At 31.1% G+C, this 15,354-nt stretch overlaps 4 protein-coding genes across 6 annotated transcripts; 2 read left to right on the top strand and 2 right to left on the bottom strand.

Annotated features, from left to right (window-relative positions):
• Positions 1-2,117: 2,117 nt before the first annotated feature.
• LOC143153053 (cytoplasmic phosphatidylinositol transfer protein 1-like) lies at positions 2,118-3,687 on the bottom strand. Its single transcript, XM_076323799.1, is given in 6 exon segments — positions 2,118-2,628; positions 2,715-2,763; positions 2,794-2,830; positions 2,918-3,006; positions 3,079-3,227; positions 3,459-3,687. Coding segments are annotated over 6 exon segments (621 nt in total). The 5' UTR covers positions 3,510-3,687; the 3' UTR covers positions 2,118-2,382.
• Positions 3,688-4,214: 527 nt separating this feature from the next.
• On the bottom strand, positions 4,215-7,022 carry Rdgbbeta (cytoplasmic phosphatidylinositol transfer protein 1). The gene is made up of 8 exons (XM_076324249.1): positions 6,776-7,022; positions 6,396-6,544; positions 6,235-6,323; positions 5,985-5,992; positions 5,852-5,923; positions 5,681-5,779; positions 5,368-5,523; positions 4,215-5,281 (listed from the first exon to the last, which is right to left on the bottom strand). The coding sequence occupies exons 1-8, from the start codon at positions 6,824-6,826 to the stop codon at positions 5,036-5,038; spliced, it is 870 nt and encodes a 289-aa protein (XP_076180364.1). The 5' UTR covers positions 6,827-7,022; the 3' UTR covers positions 4,215-5,035.
• A 99-nt stretch (positions 7,023-7,121) lies between these two features.
• Positions 7,122-11,930, top strand: LOC143153255 (nonsense-mediated mRNA decay factor SMG8). 3 transcript variants are annotated; one of them, XM_076324247.1, is made up of 16 exons: positions 7,369-7,459; positions 7,581-7,671; positions 7,877-8,021; positions 8,096-8,370; positions 8,477-8,707; positions 8,783-8,976; positions 9,039-9,142; positions 9,233-9,426; positions 9,509-9,748; positions 9,843-10,046; positions 10,173-10,285; positions 10,341-10,496; positions 10,568-10,778; positions 10,928-11,239; positions 11,341-11,520; positions 11,723-11,930. In XM_076324247.1, the coding sequence occupies exons 2-16, from the start codon at positions 7,631-7,633 to the stop codon at positions 11,841-11,843; spliced, it is 2,721 nt and encodes a 906-aa protein (XP_076180362.1). In that variant the 5' UTR covers positions 7,369-7,459; positions 7,581-7,630; the 3' UTR covers positions 11,844-11,930. The 3 variants fall into 3 exon arrangements, with proteins under 3 accessions (XP_076180363.1, XP_076180361.1, XP_076180362.1); XM_076324248.1 differs by lacking the exon at positions 7,581-7,671 and having other exon boundaries at positions 7,122-7,459; XM_076324246.1 differs by having other exon boundaries at positions 7,245-7,671.
• Positions 11,931-12,373: 443 nt separating this feature from the next.
• On the top strand, positions 12,374-15,321 carry LOC143153202 (uncharacterized). Its single transcript, XM_076324146.1, has 7 exons — positions 12,374-12,799; positions 12,870-13,033; positions 13,098-13,394; positions 13,477-13,689; positions 13,756-13,998; positions 14,087-14,345; positions 14,428-15,321. The coding sequence occupies exons 2-7, from the start codon at positions 13,006-13,008 to the stop codon at positions 14,573-14,575; spliced, it is 1,188 nt and encodes a 395-aa protein (XP_076180261.1). The 5' UTR covers positions 12,374-12,799; positions 12,870-13,005; the 3' UTR covers positions 14,576-15,321.
• Positions 15,322-15,354: the final 33 nt, after the last annotated feature.

The following is a 15,354-nucleotide window of genomic DNA, read 5'->3' as shown; positions in this document are numbered from 1 at the left end:
ATTCTCTTACAGAACCGTTTAATCATCGACGATTGGATTTATTTAAAAGTTATCATCTATTAAGTCACACGAGTTTCTAAACCTAGATGATCAATTTCAAGAGTAATCGAACTGATATAATTATGGGTAAAAAAAATATATATATATATATATATATATATATATATATATATATATATATAGATACATTAATTAAAACACTTGTATATACGATTTTATTGATAAAGCAAAATAATATGCGAAAGGAAGAATCAAGGATAAACAAGATAATGTACTTAACTGTATTTTTTGAATATCTTCTGCTCTTTCTCCTGAAAAGAAATTTACGATGTTATATTGTTTGTATTTTAAAGCGAGGTACTCTATGGATATTGTTTAGTACTTACCACCGTTGAATAGGGATGCGATGATAAGTGCCTGACATCACGTATCCACTGAAAAAGTATTAAAAAATTGTAATTAAAACGAGCGTAAGGAAAACAATGTGAAATCGATTAAATATCACTGGAAATATAGGAGAAGGATAAATATTCGTAACGAGTAACGAAAATTTGTCAAATCCGAATCGTAGAAGAATAATTAAGGAGAATACTAAAACTAAGATGTATTATTCTTTAATTTAAAAATTTAAAAAAAAATTAATAACTCATTGAAATTTATATTGAAATCAAATTATTAATGTCAAATAATTTTTTTTTTTTATACAAAAAATTAGATATCTAATCATTTTTTAGAAATTTTGTTATATCAAGGGATATGGGAAGAGAAGGGATATGAGAGAAAAAAAGCAAAAAATGAATATTTGTAATAAATGAGAAAAATATGTAGTGCCTAAAATATAGTTGTAGATTACATAGTCATGATAAATAAAATAAAGGATCAGGATCCTACGTATAGAAATAATTGATCCGTAACTTTTGAGCGGTAGTGTATGTTACATATGTATGTATGAATGTATGTATACCAAAGGGAGGCTGCGAAACACGTGCAAAATAAAAATTGCACGGTAGACTATCGGCGTGGGCATTGTTATCGACAATTCTATCAATTGTACCGGACAATTTGAAACGCAAATGTCACGGGCGTAAAGTTCACTGGGAATTGTTACATTTTACGCGAAATATTGCAAAAACTTCGTTAAACGAACGCGATCGGAAATAAAGTCACAATTTCTCTTAATTTGGAATCCACGGTTCTGAATTCAGTTGGCAATGAATTTAATGGAGGGCCAAGGAGTCGGTTAACTAGGTCGAGCAGCTCAAAACAGTTACCCGCGGACTGTAGTTTATTAATTTCGTAGAGACTTTGAAGACAATTAAAAGTTTGGCTCTACTTCGTTGTCTCGTGAAACGATGATGACCAGCCTAGCTAATCATCTCACCGCAAATATTCAACTTGAGTAACTTCGTAAGTTCTGTTGACGTTTCACTTAATATTTGTTGGTGAGATTAATATTATGTGCAACTAAAACTGTAGCAGTTTTTCTCTGACTAGCATATAATAGTGATAACATATTATTATGTACTATTATTATCGTATAATGTGACCACATATTGATTTCGAGTTTAATAGAACAAAGATTTTTCCTAGTATTAAAATAATTTCAAAGTCATTCTGTAATTTTTGAATAAAATGCACTATTGTGATATCATCAGAGTATAAAGAAAGAAACACATATAATGACTTTTATAGGAATCAATGTCTCAAAAGTGGGGAACTGATAGAAATTGTTAAGTAAATAATTTACACTTAAAAAATGATAAAAAAAATACAAATAAATTGCTCTTCTCTTGAACTTAATACTTGCTGCTGTTTTTCTCTAAAATTGGCATTCGAAACCATTAAAACTAAAAAAATCTTATTTGAGAAAAAGTACAACACATATTAACGTGCAAAAAATTTACAAAAGTTGAACTGAAAAAAATAGCTCAACATTTCGTTTCTTGTACGTAATTAATATTTTTGTGAATTGGACAATTAAGCCTGTAGAAAGTTTATCGATGTTTGTTCAATGAGCTTTTGCTTTGGTATGTTACTATTGCATTTGGAATTCAATAATAAATTAAGCCACCATATAAGTTTACAGAGGAAATAGTAAAATTCTAGGTTTGTGATAAGAAAATGAGCCTGAAACGTTTATTTAAATACATACAAATACATTCAATATGAGAGACAGGAAGAAATTAAATATTCTTTAGTATATGTTTTTGAAAGGAATAGAGTCTTAAATGTACCATATATGATAGAAATAATAATAATAGCAAATTGAACAATGAGTCAAAAGATCTTACAGCACAATGTGTATTAACTGTGCTGTACAAAGATTTGCACATTTAATCTTTTTTAGTATTTAATCTGATTTCTCTAGAATTACAACTATGACTAAGAAAACCATGATCGATAAGATTGCGTTGGAGATTTCGGTATGGGTGAAGATGGTACCGATGCAGTCTGTGCGGTAGAAGCCACTGTTCTCCCATCGCCCTCATTCCCGACTCGTAATCTTTCGTTGGTTTCAGCCTGCATCTTTTGTTCATATTCTCTAACATCCTCCAATGTCATATTGTACCATTCATCGATCCATGCAAATGCTTGTCGATGACCCAGTAATAAGATATCCCTCATGATCTACATGTGTAAGAAGCAACATTCAGTGATTGTAATCAAAATTTATGCATTAAGTTAATAATAAAGTTCCTTGTAAAAATAATTACTCTGTGAAGAAAGTCTTCTATTCGAGTTTGCATGCCCCAAGCATTGATACTATATCTATTAAAGATTAACATTCAAATAAATAATATCTGAATCATTCTTTCTGTAAATTTAACAACTAAAAAGATTAAATCCTATTTTTAACAAAATAGAACACGAATAATTTTAACTATATTATGTAACACCTGTGGATGTAAATTAATACCTGTAATAGTAAAAGGATAATAATTCCATGCCTTTTCTGTTGCATAAAATATTCTTGGAATAACAAACTGAATCCAGTATGGTAATCTACTGCAATATAATAAATAAAAGATTAGAATTTATCTCTATTAAAAGTTAAGAAACAAATAATATGATTATCACCTGGACAAATGAATTCTTTTTTCCGTATATCAGCCCTTTCCATGTTCAGGATGACTACATTCTAGATTTTTAACAACTTCAACACCACCATCAATAACTGATTGCTCGTGACTATGTCTTGCAATCATATAAAGTTGTCCTATGCGATACTATTAAAGAATCAATGATAATTAACACTTTTTAATTTAAAAAAAAAAATATAAATAAACATTTGTAACATAATCAACGAAATCAACTTTATTAAAAAATCACTTGCATTTTCAGTATTAATAAAACATTATAGCACCAATTCAAATCAAATTTATACGAATTACTGAAATGTTGATATGAATACTATACATTCGTTAGAAATAGATCATAGTAACAGAGAAATAAATTACCTCTTCCGTAGTAAGTGGCATACATATGCGGTATTCCTTCGTTAATACCATGTTCGCAATAAAAACGTATCAACTCTCTCAAATAACATCAAATTGATACTCGTCAGCAAAGCTGTGATTTTTTATATAATAACGAATATCTATTTCGTGAAATTGTCATGTAAATATCATATTTACAAAACCTGGAACGATGAAGCAATAAACAATCAAATAGAACGAAGTGAGAGGCTTTTCCTCTGATCGATAATAAAGTCCAACACCTTCAGTCGAAAAACATGTAACTAGAAATCGCAGAAACAAAAACTTCTAGCGAAATGGATTGTTTAAAGCGCGTTTGATTATAACTTTTAAATATTTAAACATAATTTCATATATTGGTAATACAAGCATATTGTTGTATAATAGATTTACAGTTTTTAAAAATGTATTATTTTTTTATTATTACAATTTATATATAATTAACAAATAAGTCAGTAGACTACATTTGTAACAAAATAAAAAATAAAAATATATAATCATGATTATTTTGATTAATTTAATGATTTTGTAGAGGAGGCAGCTCGAAATTTAAAAGAAGCAATTGAATGTAGAAAAAATTATAGAAAAATATCTAAGACAATCGCTCCCGCACATCTCGAGAAGTGATAAGACCGAGGCAGAGTATCGTCCCTAATACACGAAATATGACGGAACCAAATACCTTGTATCATCCGTAATGCACGGCATCATGACATATTAAATAATCGACTGCAGAAATTAAAATTTATACCTTATTTTCATTAATTCTGAATGTACAATTTGCTTACCAATTAAAAAAATAGTACATCTAATCCCTAATATACGCTTCAGCATTAAGTCAAGGTAGAACACAATAGTTAGTGCCATGAAACTGTTCAAGAAACCGTACATATGTATATCTTTGTGCAATCACAGTAGTTTAGTGCATTATTTAATAGATCTTACACTAAAAGTTATCACTTGTTTTCACAATATTTCACATATAATGCCAGTTTAAGCCCAAGTATAGGATTGATAAGCGCATTTGGATGCTGTACAATGTTTCCTCTGACTAGCTTGAAGTTATGCTAATATTATATAATATTCACAATAATTTAAAAATTACGTGTAACATGATTTTCTTACAACTACTTTCGCAAACTAAATTTGTATACAGTTAACATACTCAAAATATAAGTAATACCTTACTACAACGATTGGAATTAAAAAGACCTTTACCACAAGAAATTAAGAGTATTTTTTAAACTGTGTTCTCAAATAACCCTTTCGCACATTAATGAAATAAACTATAAAAATATTGAAAATTATCAAAATTTTGTTCTTTAACAATCTTGAAAAATATAATTTATAAGGAAGATATAAAGCATATAGTACCCTTCTTAACTTTAAAACTTGAAGCTTAAAACTCTTAAGTTTTAAAAATCGTACCGTAGTTACAGGTACCTGCCTATATTATGGATACATACATTCATACATACAGAATCGCAAATACTAATACTTATTTGCACATTTAATCTTTTTTAGTATTTAATCTGATTTCTCTAGAATTACAACTATGACTAAGAAAACCATGATCGATAAGATTGCGTTGGAGATTTCGGTATGGGTGAAGATGGTACCGATGCAGTCTGTGCGGTAGAAGCCACTGTTCTCCCATCGCCCTCATTCCCGACTCGTAATCTTTCGTTGGTTTCAGCCTGCATCTTTTGTTCATATTCTCTAACATCCTCCAATGTCATATTGTACCATTCATCGATCCATGCAAATGCTTGTCGATGACCCAGTAATAAGATATCCCTTATGCACTACATGTGTAAGAAGCAACATTCAGTGATTGTAATCAAAATTTATGCATTAAGTTAATAATAAAGTTCCTTGTAAAAATAATTACTCTGTGAATAAAGTCTTCTACTCGAGTTTGCATGCCCCAAATTTCAAAAGAAGCACGAACTAATTTATAAGAACACATTATTGGGTGTGTTATATCCCTCCATCCTTCTATTAATGGTCCACGACCAGTACATTTAGATTGAAAAAATTTTGGATCCTGCATTTTAGAACCTATTATACATACTAATTCATACATGAACAAATAAATAATGTAAAACATGTAAATGATACTAAAACTGAATCCTTTGATTACAAAACAATTGTGCAATAAATTACAAGGAGTGTAAATGAGAAAATATTAAATAAAAAAATACCTCTTCCTCTTTATAGTACTTTGCTGAAATTTCATCATAAGCAATATCTACAAAATCAACTTGACGGTGTATCAACTCGATAGGAGAGAGACCTAAAACCTATTTCAAATATGGTATAATAATAGGACAATAATGTATTTAGTATATTAAGTACTAAAGTGATTTACATACATTTTCTGTAGATCCATTGTTATTTTCGTATCGAGTCCTTATTGATATTTCAAATTTAGGAATGAATGAACACTGAAAGATACAATTTTATGTAAGAGAAAATTTTACATCGAACAGAGATATTAATACTTACAGAATACTCTTTAGTGGCCACCAATAACATGAAAAAGTAATATAATAGTATTAAATTAAGATATAGTGTTTGTAATACGATATTGTAGCATTGATACTATATCTATTAAAGATTAATATTCAAATAAATAATATCTGAATCATTCTTTCTGTAAATTTAACAACTAAAAAGATTAAATCCTATTTTTAACAAAATAGAACACGAATATTTTTAACTATATTATGTAACACCTGTGGATGTAAATTAATACCTGTAATAGTAGAAGGATAATAATTCCATGCCTTTTCTGTTACATAAAATATTCTTGGAATAACAGACTGAATCCAGTATGGTAATTTACTGCAATATAATAAATAAAAGATTAGAATTTATCTCTATTAAAAGTTAAGAAACAAATAATATGATTATCACCTGGACAAATGAATTCTTTTTTCCGTATATTGGCCCTTTCCATGTTCAGGATGACTACATTCTAGATTTTCAACAACTTCAACACCACCATCATTATCTGATTGCTCGTGACTATGTCTTGCAATCATATAAAGTTGTCCTATGCGATACTATTAAAGAATCAATGATAATTAACACTTTTTAATTTAAAAAAAAAAATATAAATAAACATTTGTAACATAATCAACGAAATCAACTTTATTAAAAAATCACTTGCATTTTCAGTATTAATAAAACATTATAGCACTAATTCAAATCAAATTTATACGAATTACTGAAATGTTGATATGAATACTATACATTCGTTAGAAATAAATCATAGTAACAGAGAAATAAATTACCTCTTCCGTAGTAAGTGGCATACATATGCGGTATTCCTTCGTTAATACCATGTTCGCAATAAAAACGTATCAACTCTCTCAAATAACATCAAATTGATACTCGTCAGCAAAGCTGTGATTTTTTATATAATAACGAATATCTATTTCGTGAAATTGTCATGTAAATATCAATTTTACAAAACCTGGAACGATGAAGCAATAAACAATCAAATAGAACGAAGTGAGAGGTTTTTCCTCTGATCGATAATAAAGTCCAACACCTTCAGTCGAAAAACATGTAACTAGAAATTGCAGAAACAAAAACTTCTAGCAAAATGGATTGTTTAAAGCGCGTTTGATTATAACTCTTAAATATTTAAACATAATTTCATATATTGGTAATACAAGCATATGGTTGTATAATAGATTTACAGTTTTTAAAAATGTATTATTTTTTTATTATTACAATTTAGACTACATCTTTCTCGTATTATTTTTAAATTTATTTATTGCTGGATATTATTATCGAAAAGACAAAATTAAAAAAATTGCTTCAAATGATTTTGTTTTAGCCTTAATAATTAGACGAAATATTCTTATCAATGGTTTAATCTGCTTTCACCATAAACAAAATATAGGATCAACCGAATATTCAATGAAATTTTTGTTCCACGACTTTGGGAACGCTAAAGTTACAGAGTTCAGGTATACACTAACCTCGTTTGTGGTATCAAAACCGTAATATTTCAGTTTTAAACTATACAATGACAAAAAGTACCTGTGCAGTCGTGTTATAATCGATTGAAATTTGTTGCAACATCTGAAGGTGTGTGCAATGCTGTAACCTCTGTATCACAGAGGTAAAACAAATACACAATGCGACCGCAGAAATTTCGGCTTCCATGTAACGCAGATAGGTAACTACTTTTAAAACCGAGAAATAATTCTTTTTCTTGAGACACAAAGTTAAAAAAATTCATATTAATTTATAAATTGATAAATTAATAATAATGTACATAATATAGTTTCACTGATTTCAAAGAATCATTTTCAGCATTTTATTAAAATGCCAGAGATAAAGATTTCTTCAAATAATATTAATAATATTCAATGATCTTTTAGTTTTGTTCACACAGATAAGAAGGTAGTGATTGTATCTGTATTTGGGAAGTCACAATATCGTGTAAAAGGATGCAAGACAAATATGCTTGGTTCAATCTTGCAAGTGGATCTTCTGGATGAACCAAAAGTGGATAAGGATTCATTTGTAAGAAATATTAAATATTAAATATATTAGTGTAACTTCTAATGATTATAATTAATGTATTGAATTATTTTTAGTGTGAAATCGAAGGATACTATGATACAAAAGATAAGACTATATATTTGCATTTAAGGGGTCTATTAGATACGCATACCCTTTTAACAGAATATGACAAATTCATAGAGAAACAGGATTGCAAGGATTTCCTTAGTGTATGGGCTCATATGAGAGACAAATATGCTAGAGCATTACTTGTTCTGTTTCATATATCACATGTTATCGTTCTCACTCATCCAACTCATACATTTGATTACAGTTACGTACATTTATTCAGAGCAATGGATATTGTGAGGTAAAAATTTATCTTGTTTCAAGCATACATTAATTACCATTGCACTGAAAATTGTATCAAAATTGCTGGTAATTTCATTGAATTTTGTAAATCTGTTGGTTTATAGACAAAAAGTTTCACCCCAGCTTTCTGATGTTTTAAGCTGCATTTATAGTTTGCCTAAAGATTGGATTACCAATGTTAGACCCTGCTCTCCACGAGTGCTGTTCTATTTTGAAACTTGTCCTGCTGTATTTCAAGATTCTACCAGTGGAGCAAACATCAAGAAGCTAGAACATTCTTTGGAAGATCAAATTTATCATGTATTAAGGAAAAATCGTATAGTAACCAATATTAGGTATAAAATTACTTGAAATGAAATAACTTAAAATCGTTTTAATGAATCTAATGAAATTCATTGGTACATTTCTAGTTCAAATTCCCTGTTTGCAATTCCGGCAAACCAAGAATTTGTCTATGTAAATACTGGCACTACTGAATCCAGAGATATTTTGGGCTATATGGCAAGAAAACTGATACAAAGTTGCAAAGTTAGTTCTGGTGGTAGTACATCGAGAAGTCTAGCCAGTCAAGATTCTAATCTTCAAGTAGATGACACAGAAACTGGTAAGTAAAAAACAAGTGAAATCAATTAATTGAAAGAATATTATTTTATTATGTGTTCACAGAAACTCGTTCCTTCAGACTATTCCTACAACAACATATAAATTTGGCCTTTGCAAGAGGTTTTGATGACAATGTTGGAAGACATTCTGTTCCTGCATATTTCGAAGTAAGAATTTAGAGTTAAAAATTAATAATTGTACAGATTTGAATTTACAGAACAATTATATAATATTTGTATTCCTTTTTTTTTAATTAGATACCTACTACTGGAATATTCTGCGAAGTAGCAAACAAAGTGTATGACTTTTTCATACACGGAACAGATAAGGAATTTCTAACTTTGCATAGTTTACTAGACACTGATGTGAAATTTAGTAAAAGTAGATGTAGCAAAGTGCTTCCAAGGGCTTTGCAAACATATCAGGAAAATCTACCTCAACATTATACAAGGTACAGATTTATTCGTATGAAAAATAATTGAGAAATTCAAAACGTATCATTAGTAAAGTTGCTCTTTCAATATTTACATTAGGGCATATCACGAGACAAAGTTAGCTCACGCGATGGCAGTTTTCGAAATGCACGCTCGCGGTCCTCTATTCGAAGAATTTAACGAGAAGCTGCAAGCCGAATGCGAAAAACTCTGGCGTTCTGGAAGACAAATGTGCGAAGTCCTATCCCTAACAGGAAATCCTTGTACGAACCCGACACATAGAGGTGGAAGCGATGGCGCCGGAGGTGGAGAACAAACGGAGACCAGAGAGGGCGACAAGTAAGTCCATTTAAAGCACATTCATCGTGCCCAATTGTCTATTCTATATACCGCGTAAAGCATTGCAGAAACGAAAACTTATTTCATTTTACAGCGATTTGCCAATCAGGGAGCATTGCAGCGGAGTTCGATATATCTGTGCTTGTAATTGTGGTCGTTGTCAAGGTTCACGGGAGGACCCGTTCAGTCTGCGCCAGGCTAACTATGACTACTTTCAAATGCTGGCAAAACAGTGTGGCTGTGCACAACTGGAAAGCATACAATTTCCAGTTTTCCAACCAAGTACACATAATTATAGGTGAGGTAGTTTGACTATTGGTAAAATAGTAGCGAAGTCGATCTACATTGCCTTACTCCTTTAAACTTTAATCCCTTGTGATTAGTGGTTTAAGAACATTTTGTACATTATCCGTTCTCGTTTTAGACCAGCACAATTACTTTCGGTGACAAAACGAAAAGATTCTTTTTGTCACACAGAATCATCAACGCCACGAGGGAACACTCAAGCTTGCAGCCTTGGAGTCAATACTTTAAATGGTATATTTGCTTTACCATAAAGTCTACTGTAATACTATTGCTTTAAAATTTCTAGATGACATTCGTACTCCATATGGAAGTGGAGGTCAGTCCGAACAAACAAGCGAAACAAACGAAGATGTTCCCAAACTTAGTAGCAAAACCAGTTTAACGCCAAGCGACGCACACAAAGTTGTGATAGAGGTTTCCGATAGCGATGCGGACAACAAAGGTATTTTTTCAATAAAATCCTTAAAACATATTTCGAAGACAAAAATCGTTCAACAAGTTTGAATTCTACAGAAAAATCTCTAGTCAGACAACCATCAACGACGGAGTATCTACCGGGGATGTTGCACACAGAATCACCAGCTGGTTTGTTACCACAATTTTCCAGCTGGTCTTTGGTTTGTCTGGGACCAAGTAGTTTATACTCACACAATCTGGGTTTACAGCACCAGGCTGGTGTTCTACCCACTTCAGCCTTCCTCCTGCCCTGGGATGTGACTGTAAGGTTGTTTGGAGTAGACAAAGGATACTCAAAAATTTCAAGTTTTACATAAAAGAAAATACTTACATTTTGTAATGCTTTTTTGTTAGGTTAACGTATCAAATATATATTATATACAATAAATTATATTTTATATATTCTGTTTTTAATAGATTGGAGCATCAAAAAGAGAGAGGTTCTTTGTGGCCTACAATAGGTGACCACGGAAGTCATAGTTACTGTTCAAGAGGAAAGAACTGTCAGAACATGAACACTATACGTGGTCGTAAATCTAAAGGAGGAAAAGAATTTGTTGTGAAGATATTCGTTGGAGTGGAGTACGAGTGTCCACGAGGACACAGATTCATGGCATCCGCGCCTGACAAGGTTCTGAAAGCAACTGGAAATGGGATTGTAAAGGACAGTGGGAATAAAGTCACATCCAGTACCGCAGATATGCCTTTGTATTTTCCATGTCCTTGCAGGTATACAATAGTTGGAAGATAAATTATTGGAAGAATTGTTCATTTGTTTGACGTTTAATATCGTATTCCTATGAAACGAGTAACAATGTTTAATTATTTAGGCAAACAAAACCATTGATAGCCCAGTTAATGAGAATCCATGTGGTGACTCCAAAAGCACCTGTTCATGTTACGTTAAATCCTCGAGTGCAACCAGGACCTCCACCCTGTCCAATTTTTGTAACCGGTTGCGACGAACCGATAAAACTTTCTCAAAGTGCCTATTGGGTCTTAAGATTACCGTATCCTTTTGGTTCAATATTTACATGGACAATTGTATAAACAGACACAGACTATTGTAATAACAAATTCTAAAAAATTTGATAAATGATTACGGAAAATTTATAATAATTACAATTGCAAGCTTTAAATAAAATAAGGCAATTGCGGTAGAGAATGTTTAATCGTTTAACAAATTAAACAATTTCCTTAACTAAAATCTAGGTACGTATACATGGACGAGAAGGGACCGTATTTGGCTCCAAAAGAACCAGTACCAACTTCACATGGAAGATTATTGGCTGGAATGTATGGAATTAGCGAAGTGGTCCCGGAAAAGAAATAACACAGTATTTAACTTTTTTTATAAATAATAATTTGTACGAAATGTGTAAATTATATCCTGTAAATATAAAATTATAATGAGAATGTACATTATTGTTTTTGTAATTACTGTTTTTGAAAAATAAAATTTAATTTTGGTTTTTATTTTACATTTTAGAAACCGTAACTTGTTCAAAATTGTTTTTTTTTCCGGTGTTCATGAGTCGAGTCTGTTTTAAACATTTTTGAACAATGTAGGATGTTGATGAACGAGACTGCGATACATTGATGCTTTCAACAAAGTTCCAAAATATAGAAATCCTTGATTTATTATATAAAATTGCAATTAATTAGGAATTATAACATAACGTATATTACATTTAATGACTAAAACTGAATTTGTATCCTGAATTGTTCATAATAAGTACACAACGAATCGTCGAATTAAAACATGTGTAGTGGTGGAGGAAATTCGATGATTCGCTGTTGGCCATTATGTGCGATTTGGCTGCTATGTAGCGTCTTATTCGTTACCGGTATTTCAAATAAGAAAAAAAATACAAGCGTAGCGTCTCCCTTGGAGAACGGTTATTTTTGTTTGTAACATATTCTATCCACAAGATTTCGATGGTTAAATGAAACAGTTGTTTTTTTGAAGAACAAAAGTATTCTTTTGCTTTTATCCAGTGAAAGTGTTGTCAGATATTGGTTGTTAAATCGAATTGAATACACATGGACACAACGTTGTTAAGGAAAAAGTTGTGACATCGTACGGTTTACTGCAAAAACACTGATTTTACAATTTTCTTAAATTAATGTTCTTTTGATATATTATATATTCTACTTTCATAGAAGGTTCTATTTTATCGTTCATTTTAAATGATTTGAATTCAGCGATACGTGATTCTCTTACAAAATTGTCTGTTAATGAATATACAAATTGCACACGCGTAAATCAGAACATTGGGTTTCCTAAAGGTAATTGTATGAAAACTACATTATTATAAATTGTATTATTTATGTACTTATAGTAGGATATAAATTCAAGTTAAAACCACCTGGAGGGACAATAGCGACGCTTAAAAGATACCGAAACATTGGTTCACAATCTTGTAACAACAAATCTGTAAGAACTAATCAATGAAAGAGCATTAATCCGAACGGGTATTGTTTTACTTGCATCAATGGCAGACAACATTGGAGAGCAATTAGGTAACAAAATAAAAAATAAAAATATATAATCATGATTATTTTGATTAATTTAATGATTTTGTAGAGGAGGCAGCTCGAAATTTAAAAGAAGAAGCAATTGAATGTGGAAAAAATTATAGAGAAATACGCGATGATTTGATGAATATTCAAGAACAAATTCAATTGATTTGGGACAAAATAAAGACTAGCACTGATTATATATTTGCACAACACGAAGGGGCACTTATTCAATATGAACAGACTGTTCAAAAGCTAGCACAAATGAATGAAACAATTCAATCTGTTTGGAATATAACAAACACTATGCGCGTAGAAGTAGACCAGAAACTTAACTGGCTAACTAGTTATATCGGTGACACTGGTATTTATATAAAGTATCTTTTTCTCCATAAGAAAGTTCTCCAAAAGAATAATTGGACTATTGAAGCTTCTTGAATTTTCAGGAGAAGAAATGCGAAGAATGTACTCCATAGGCTTGCATATTATTTATTTAATGGGTGCTATGATAGTTACTACATTCCTCCATGCACCGTTATTACCTAGAATCATCATTATGGGAATCGTGTCACTAAACTTGGCATTATATTTGAAACACGGTATAGAAGTATCCCTAAGCTTCACGACAATGACTGCATTAATCTTTTTTATCATAACAAGTACGTATTTCGATTGAAAATTGTCTGTAAATCCATTTGATAACACTGATACTTTTTAATTCACAGTGCACTTTCTAATGGTTGGAGTTCAACGGATATTTGCTTCAAAGATGAAAAAAGTACAACCAGAACCGGTCCAAGTTATTAATCAAAATGGTCACGCAAGTAGCATTGTAAGGGAGTTTGTTTCATCTTCGAACCCTAATGTTCAAACGTCCCAAATTTATTCAAAGTCCTTATACTTAACACTGAAGAAAAAAATGTGGAAACTTTACAATGTCATTTGTTCTCAAATGAATCGTTGCATTCGTAAGTTTGCAAATTTCCAAGTCAGTCCTTTGTTTATTTTAAATCAAGCTTCATTCAGAGAAATGTAGTTCATTGATACAATCAACAGCTTCGTGGGGCCGACAGAATATAATGCAACACGAGGAATTATCTTGCTCCTACGTATCTTCCAAGAAGTTCCATGAGGACCTTATTTTTGATTATGAACAGGAGTTACCCAACATGTCCGATGATATTACCGACTTTGAGAACTCTGTAGTAACGAATCAAAGGAACGATAGTACGGATGACCTTAACAGTCTGCTCGATGCCAGCGAGTTGAGAATACGCTTAAGAAGATTAGATGAATTTATACCTTCTTCCAAAAGGTATACAGAAAAGTTCTTACAAAGCAGATGATCCATAGTAAATTATTAATAGGCTAGAAAGTTAAACAATATTACTTTGTAGTGTCAGTTCAACATCAGAAGCACTCAGTGTTCAATCAAAGATTTGCATTTCTATGAAGAGAAATGGAACAAGGTGTCGCAAGCACGCAAGGCCTGGCTATCAACTTTGCAAGACACACGAAAGAGGAACCTCGATTATGAGTAACTGAGAAATATTTTTTGGAGGAGTTAGATTTATAGTCCATAGGTTAAGGAAAGGTAGTATGTAAATTATTTTTGCATGTCCGATTCCACGTTGACGCGTAAGTGGAATGCATTTGTGGATTGAAACTTTGATAATTTACCTCTCGAGCGATATTGTAATCGTAATGTGGTTGTGTCAACTTGTTTGTGGATATATACTACCGCGTTCTATTATATTCTATAAGTTAAGGTAACTCCAGTTCTTAAAATTCAGTAGGAGATTTCTGATATTTTAATAATCAGTATTTAGTCATTGCTATTTTAACAATTATAAGTAAGAAATAATGTAGAAAATAGATATCACTGGTTTTGTTCTGTATACATTTTGTCCAATTTTATAAGTATTTTCCTCATTTTACTGCATCTTGGGAAGGTTGTCTGTATTCGTTAAAGATAGAAAATTGAATTGAATTTCTGCAACTACATAGAAGAGAAAAATATATTTTTAAACGATTTACTTGCTTCTATTAGGATGACACTGTTCTTTGATAATAATCGATGCTGTGTCTCTAATGATTATTTTGCATCGAGAATGTCCATTACTTTTATCCAATAGACTGAAACGATAATGACATTGTAATTAAGCCAACTAAATGATAACGTTTTTTATACAAGCGTACCTTTTAACAGTTTTTTAACGTCGAACGTAACTGTAATTTATTTTTGTAAAACCACGCGTTGTAATAACGAATAAATAAAAGTATAAAAACGATTCACTGTTTTATTCAATGTAACTCTCAAAAAA

Source organism: Ptiloglossa arizonensis, chromosome 12 (assembly GCF_051014685.1).
Source record: "Ptiloglossa arizonensis isolate GNS036 chromosome 12, iyPtiAriz1_principal, whole genome shotgun sequence".
In the NCBI taxonomy this organism is placed as follows: Eukaryota; Metazoa; Arthropoda; class Insecta; order Hymenoptera; family Colletidae; genus Ptiloglossa; species Ptiloglossa arizonensis.
The sequence above is the reverse complement of the archived record's forward strand: the minus strand, read 5'-3'. Positions and strand labels throughout refer to the sequence as shown.

Excerpts from the sequence above, each read along its gene's own strand:
- Rdgbbeta (XM_076324249.1), bottom strand. The coding sequence starts at position 6,826 with ATGGTATTAACGAAGGAATACCGCATATGTATGCCACTTACTACGGAA. Across the intron at positions 6,324-6,395 it reads AAAAGAATTCATTTGTCCAG|TAAATTACCATACTGGATTC; the intron begins GTGATAATCATA and ends ATTATATTGCAG. Across the intron at positions 5,524-5,680 it reads AGTACTATAAAGAGGAAGAG|GATCCAAAATTTTTTCAATC; the intron begins GTATTTTTTTAT and ends TCTAAAATGCAG.
- LOC143153255 (XM_076324248.1), top strand. The coding sequence starts at position 7,410 with ATGAAATTTTTGTTCCACGACTTTGGGAACGCTAAAGTTACAGAGTTC. Across the intron at positions 7,460-7,876 it reads GCTAAAGTTACAGAGTTCAG|TTTTGTTCACACAGATAAGA; the intron begins GTATACACTAAC and ends ATGATCTTTTAG. Across the intron at positions 8,022-8,095 it reads AAGTGGATAAGGATTCATTT|TGTGAAATCGAAGGATACTA; the intron begins GTAAGAAATATT and ends AATTATTTTTAG.
- LOC143153202 (XM_076324146.1), top strand. The coding sequence starts at position 13,006 with ATGGCAGACAACATTGGAGAGCAATTAG. Across the intron at positions 13,395-13,476 it reads TAGTTATATCGGTGACACTG|GAGAAGAAATGCGAAGAATG; the intron begins GTATTTATATAA and ends TTGAATTTTCAG. Across the intron at positions 13,690-13,755 it reads AATCTTTTTTATCATAACAA|TGCACTTTCTAATGGTTGGA; the intron begins GTACGTATTTCG and ends TTTAATTCACAG.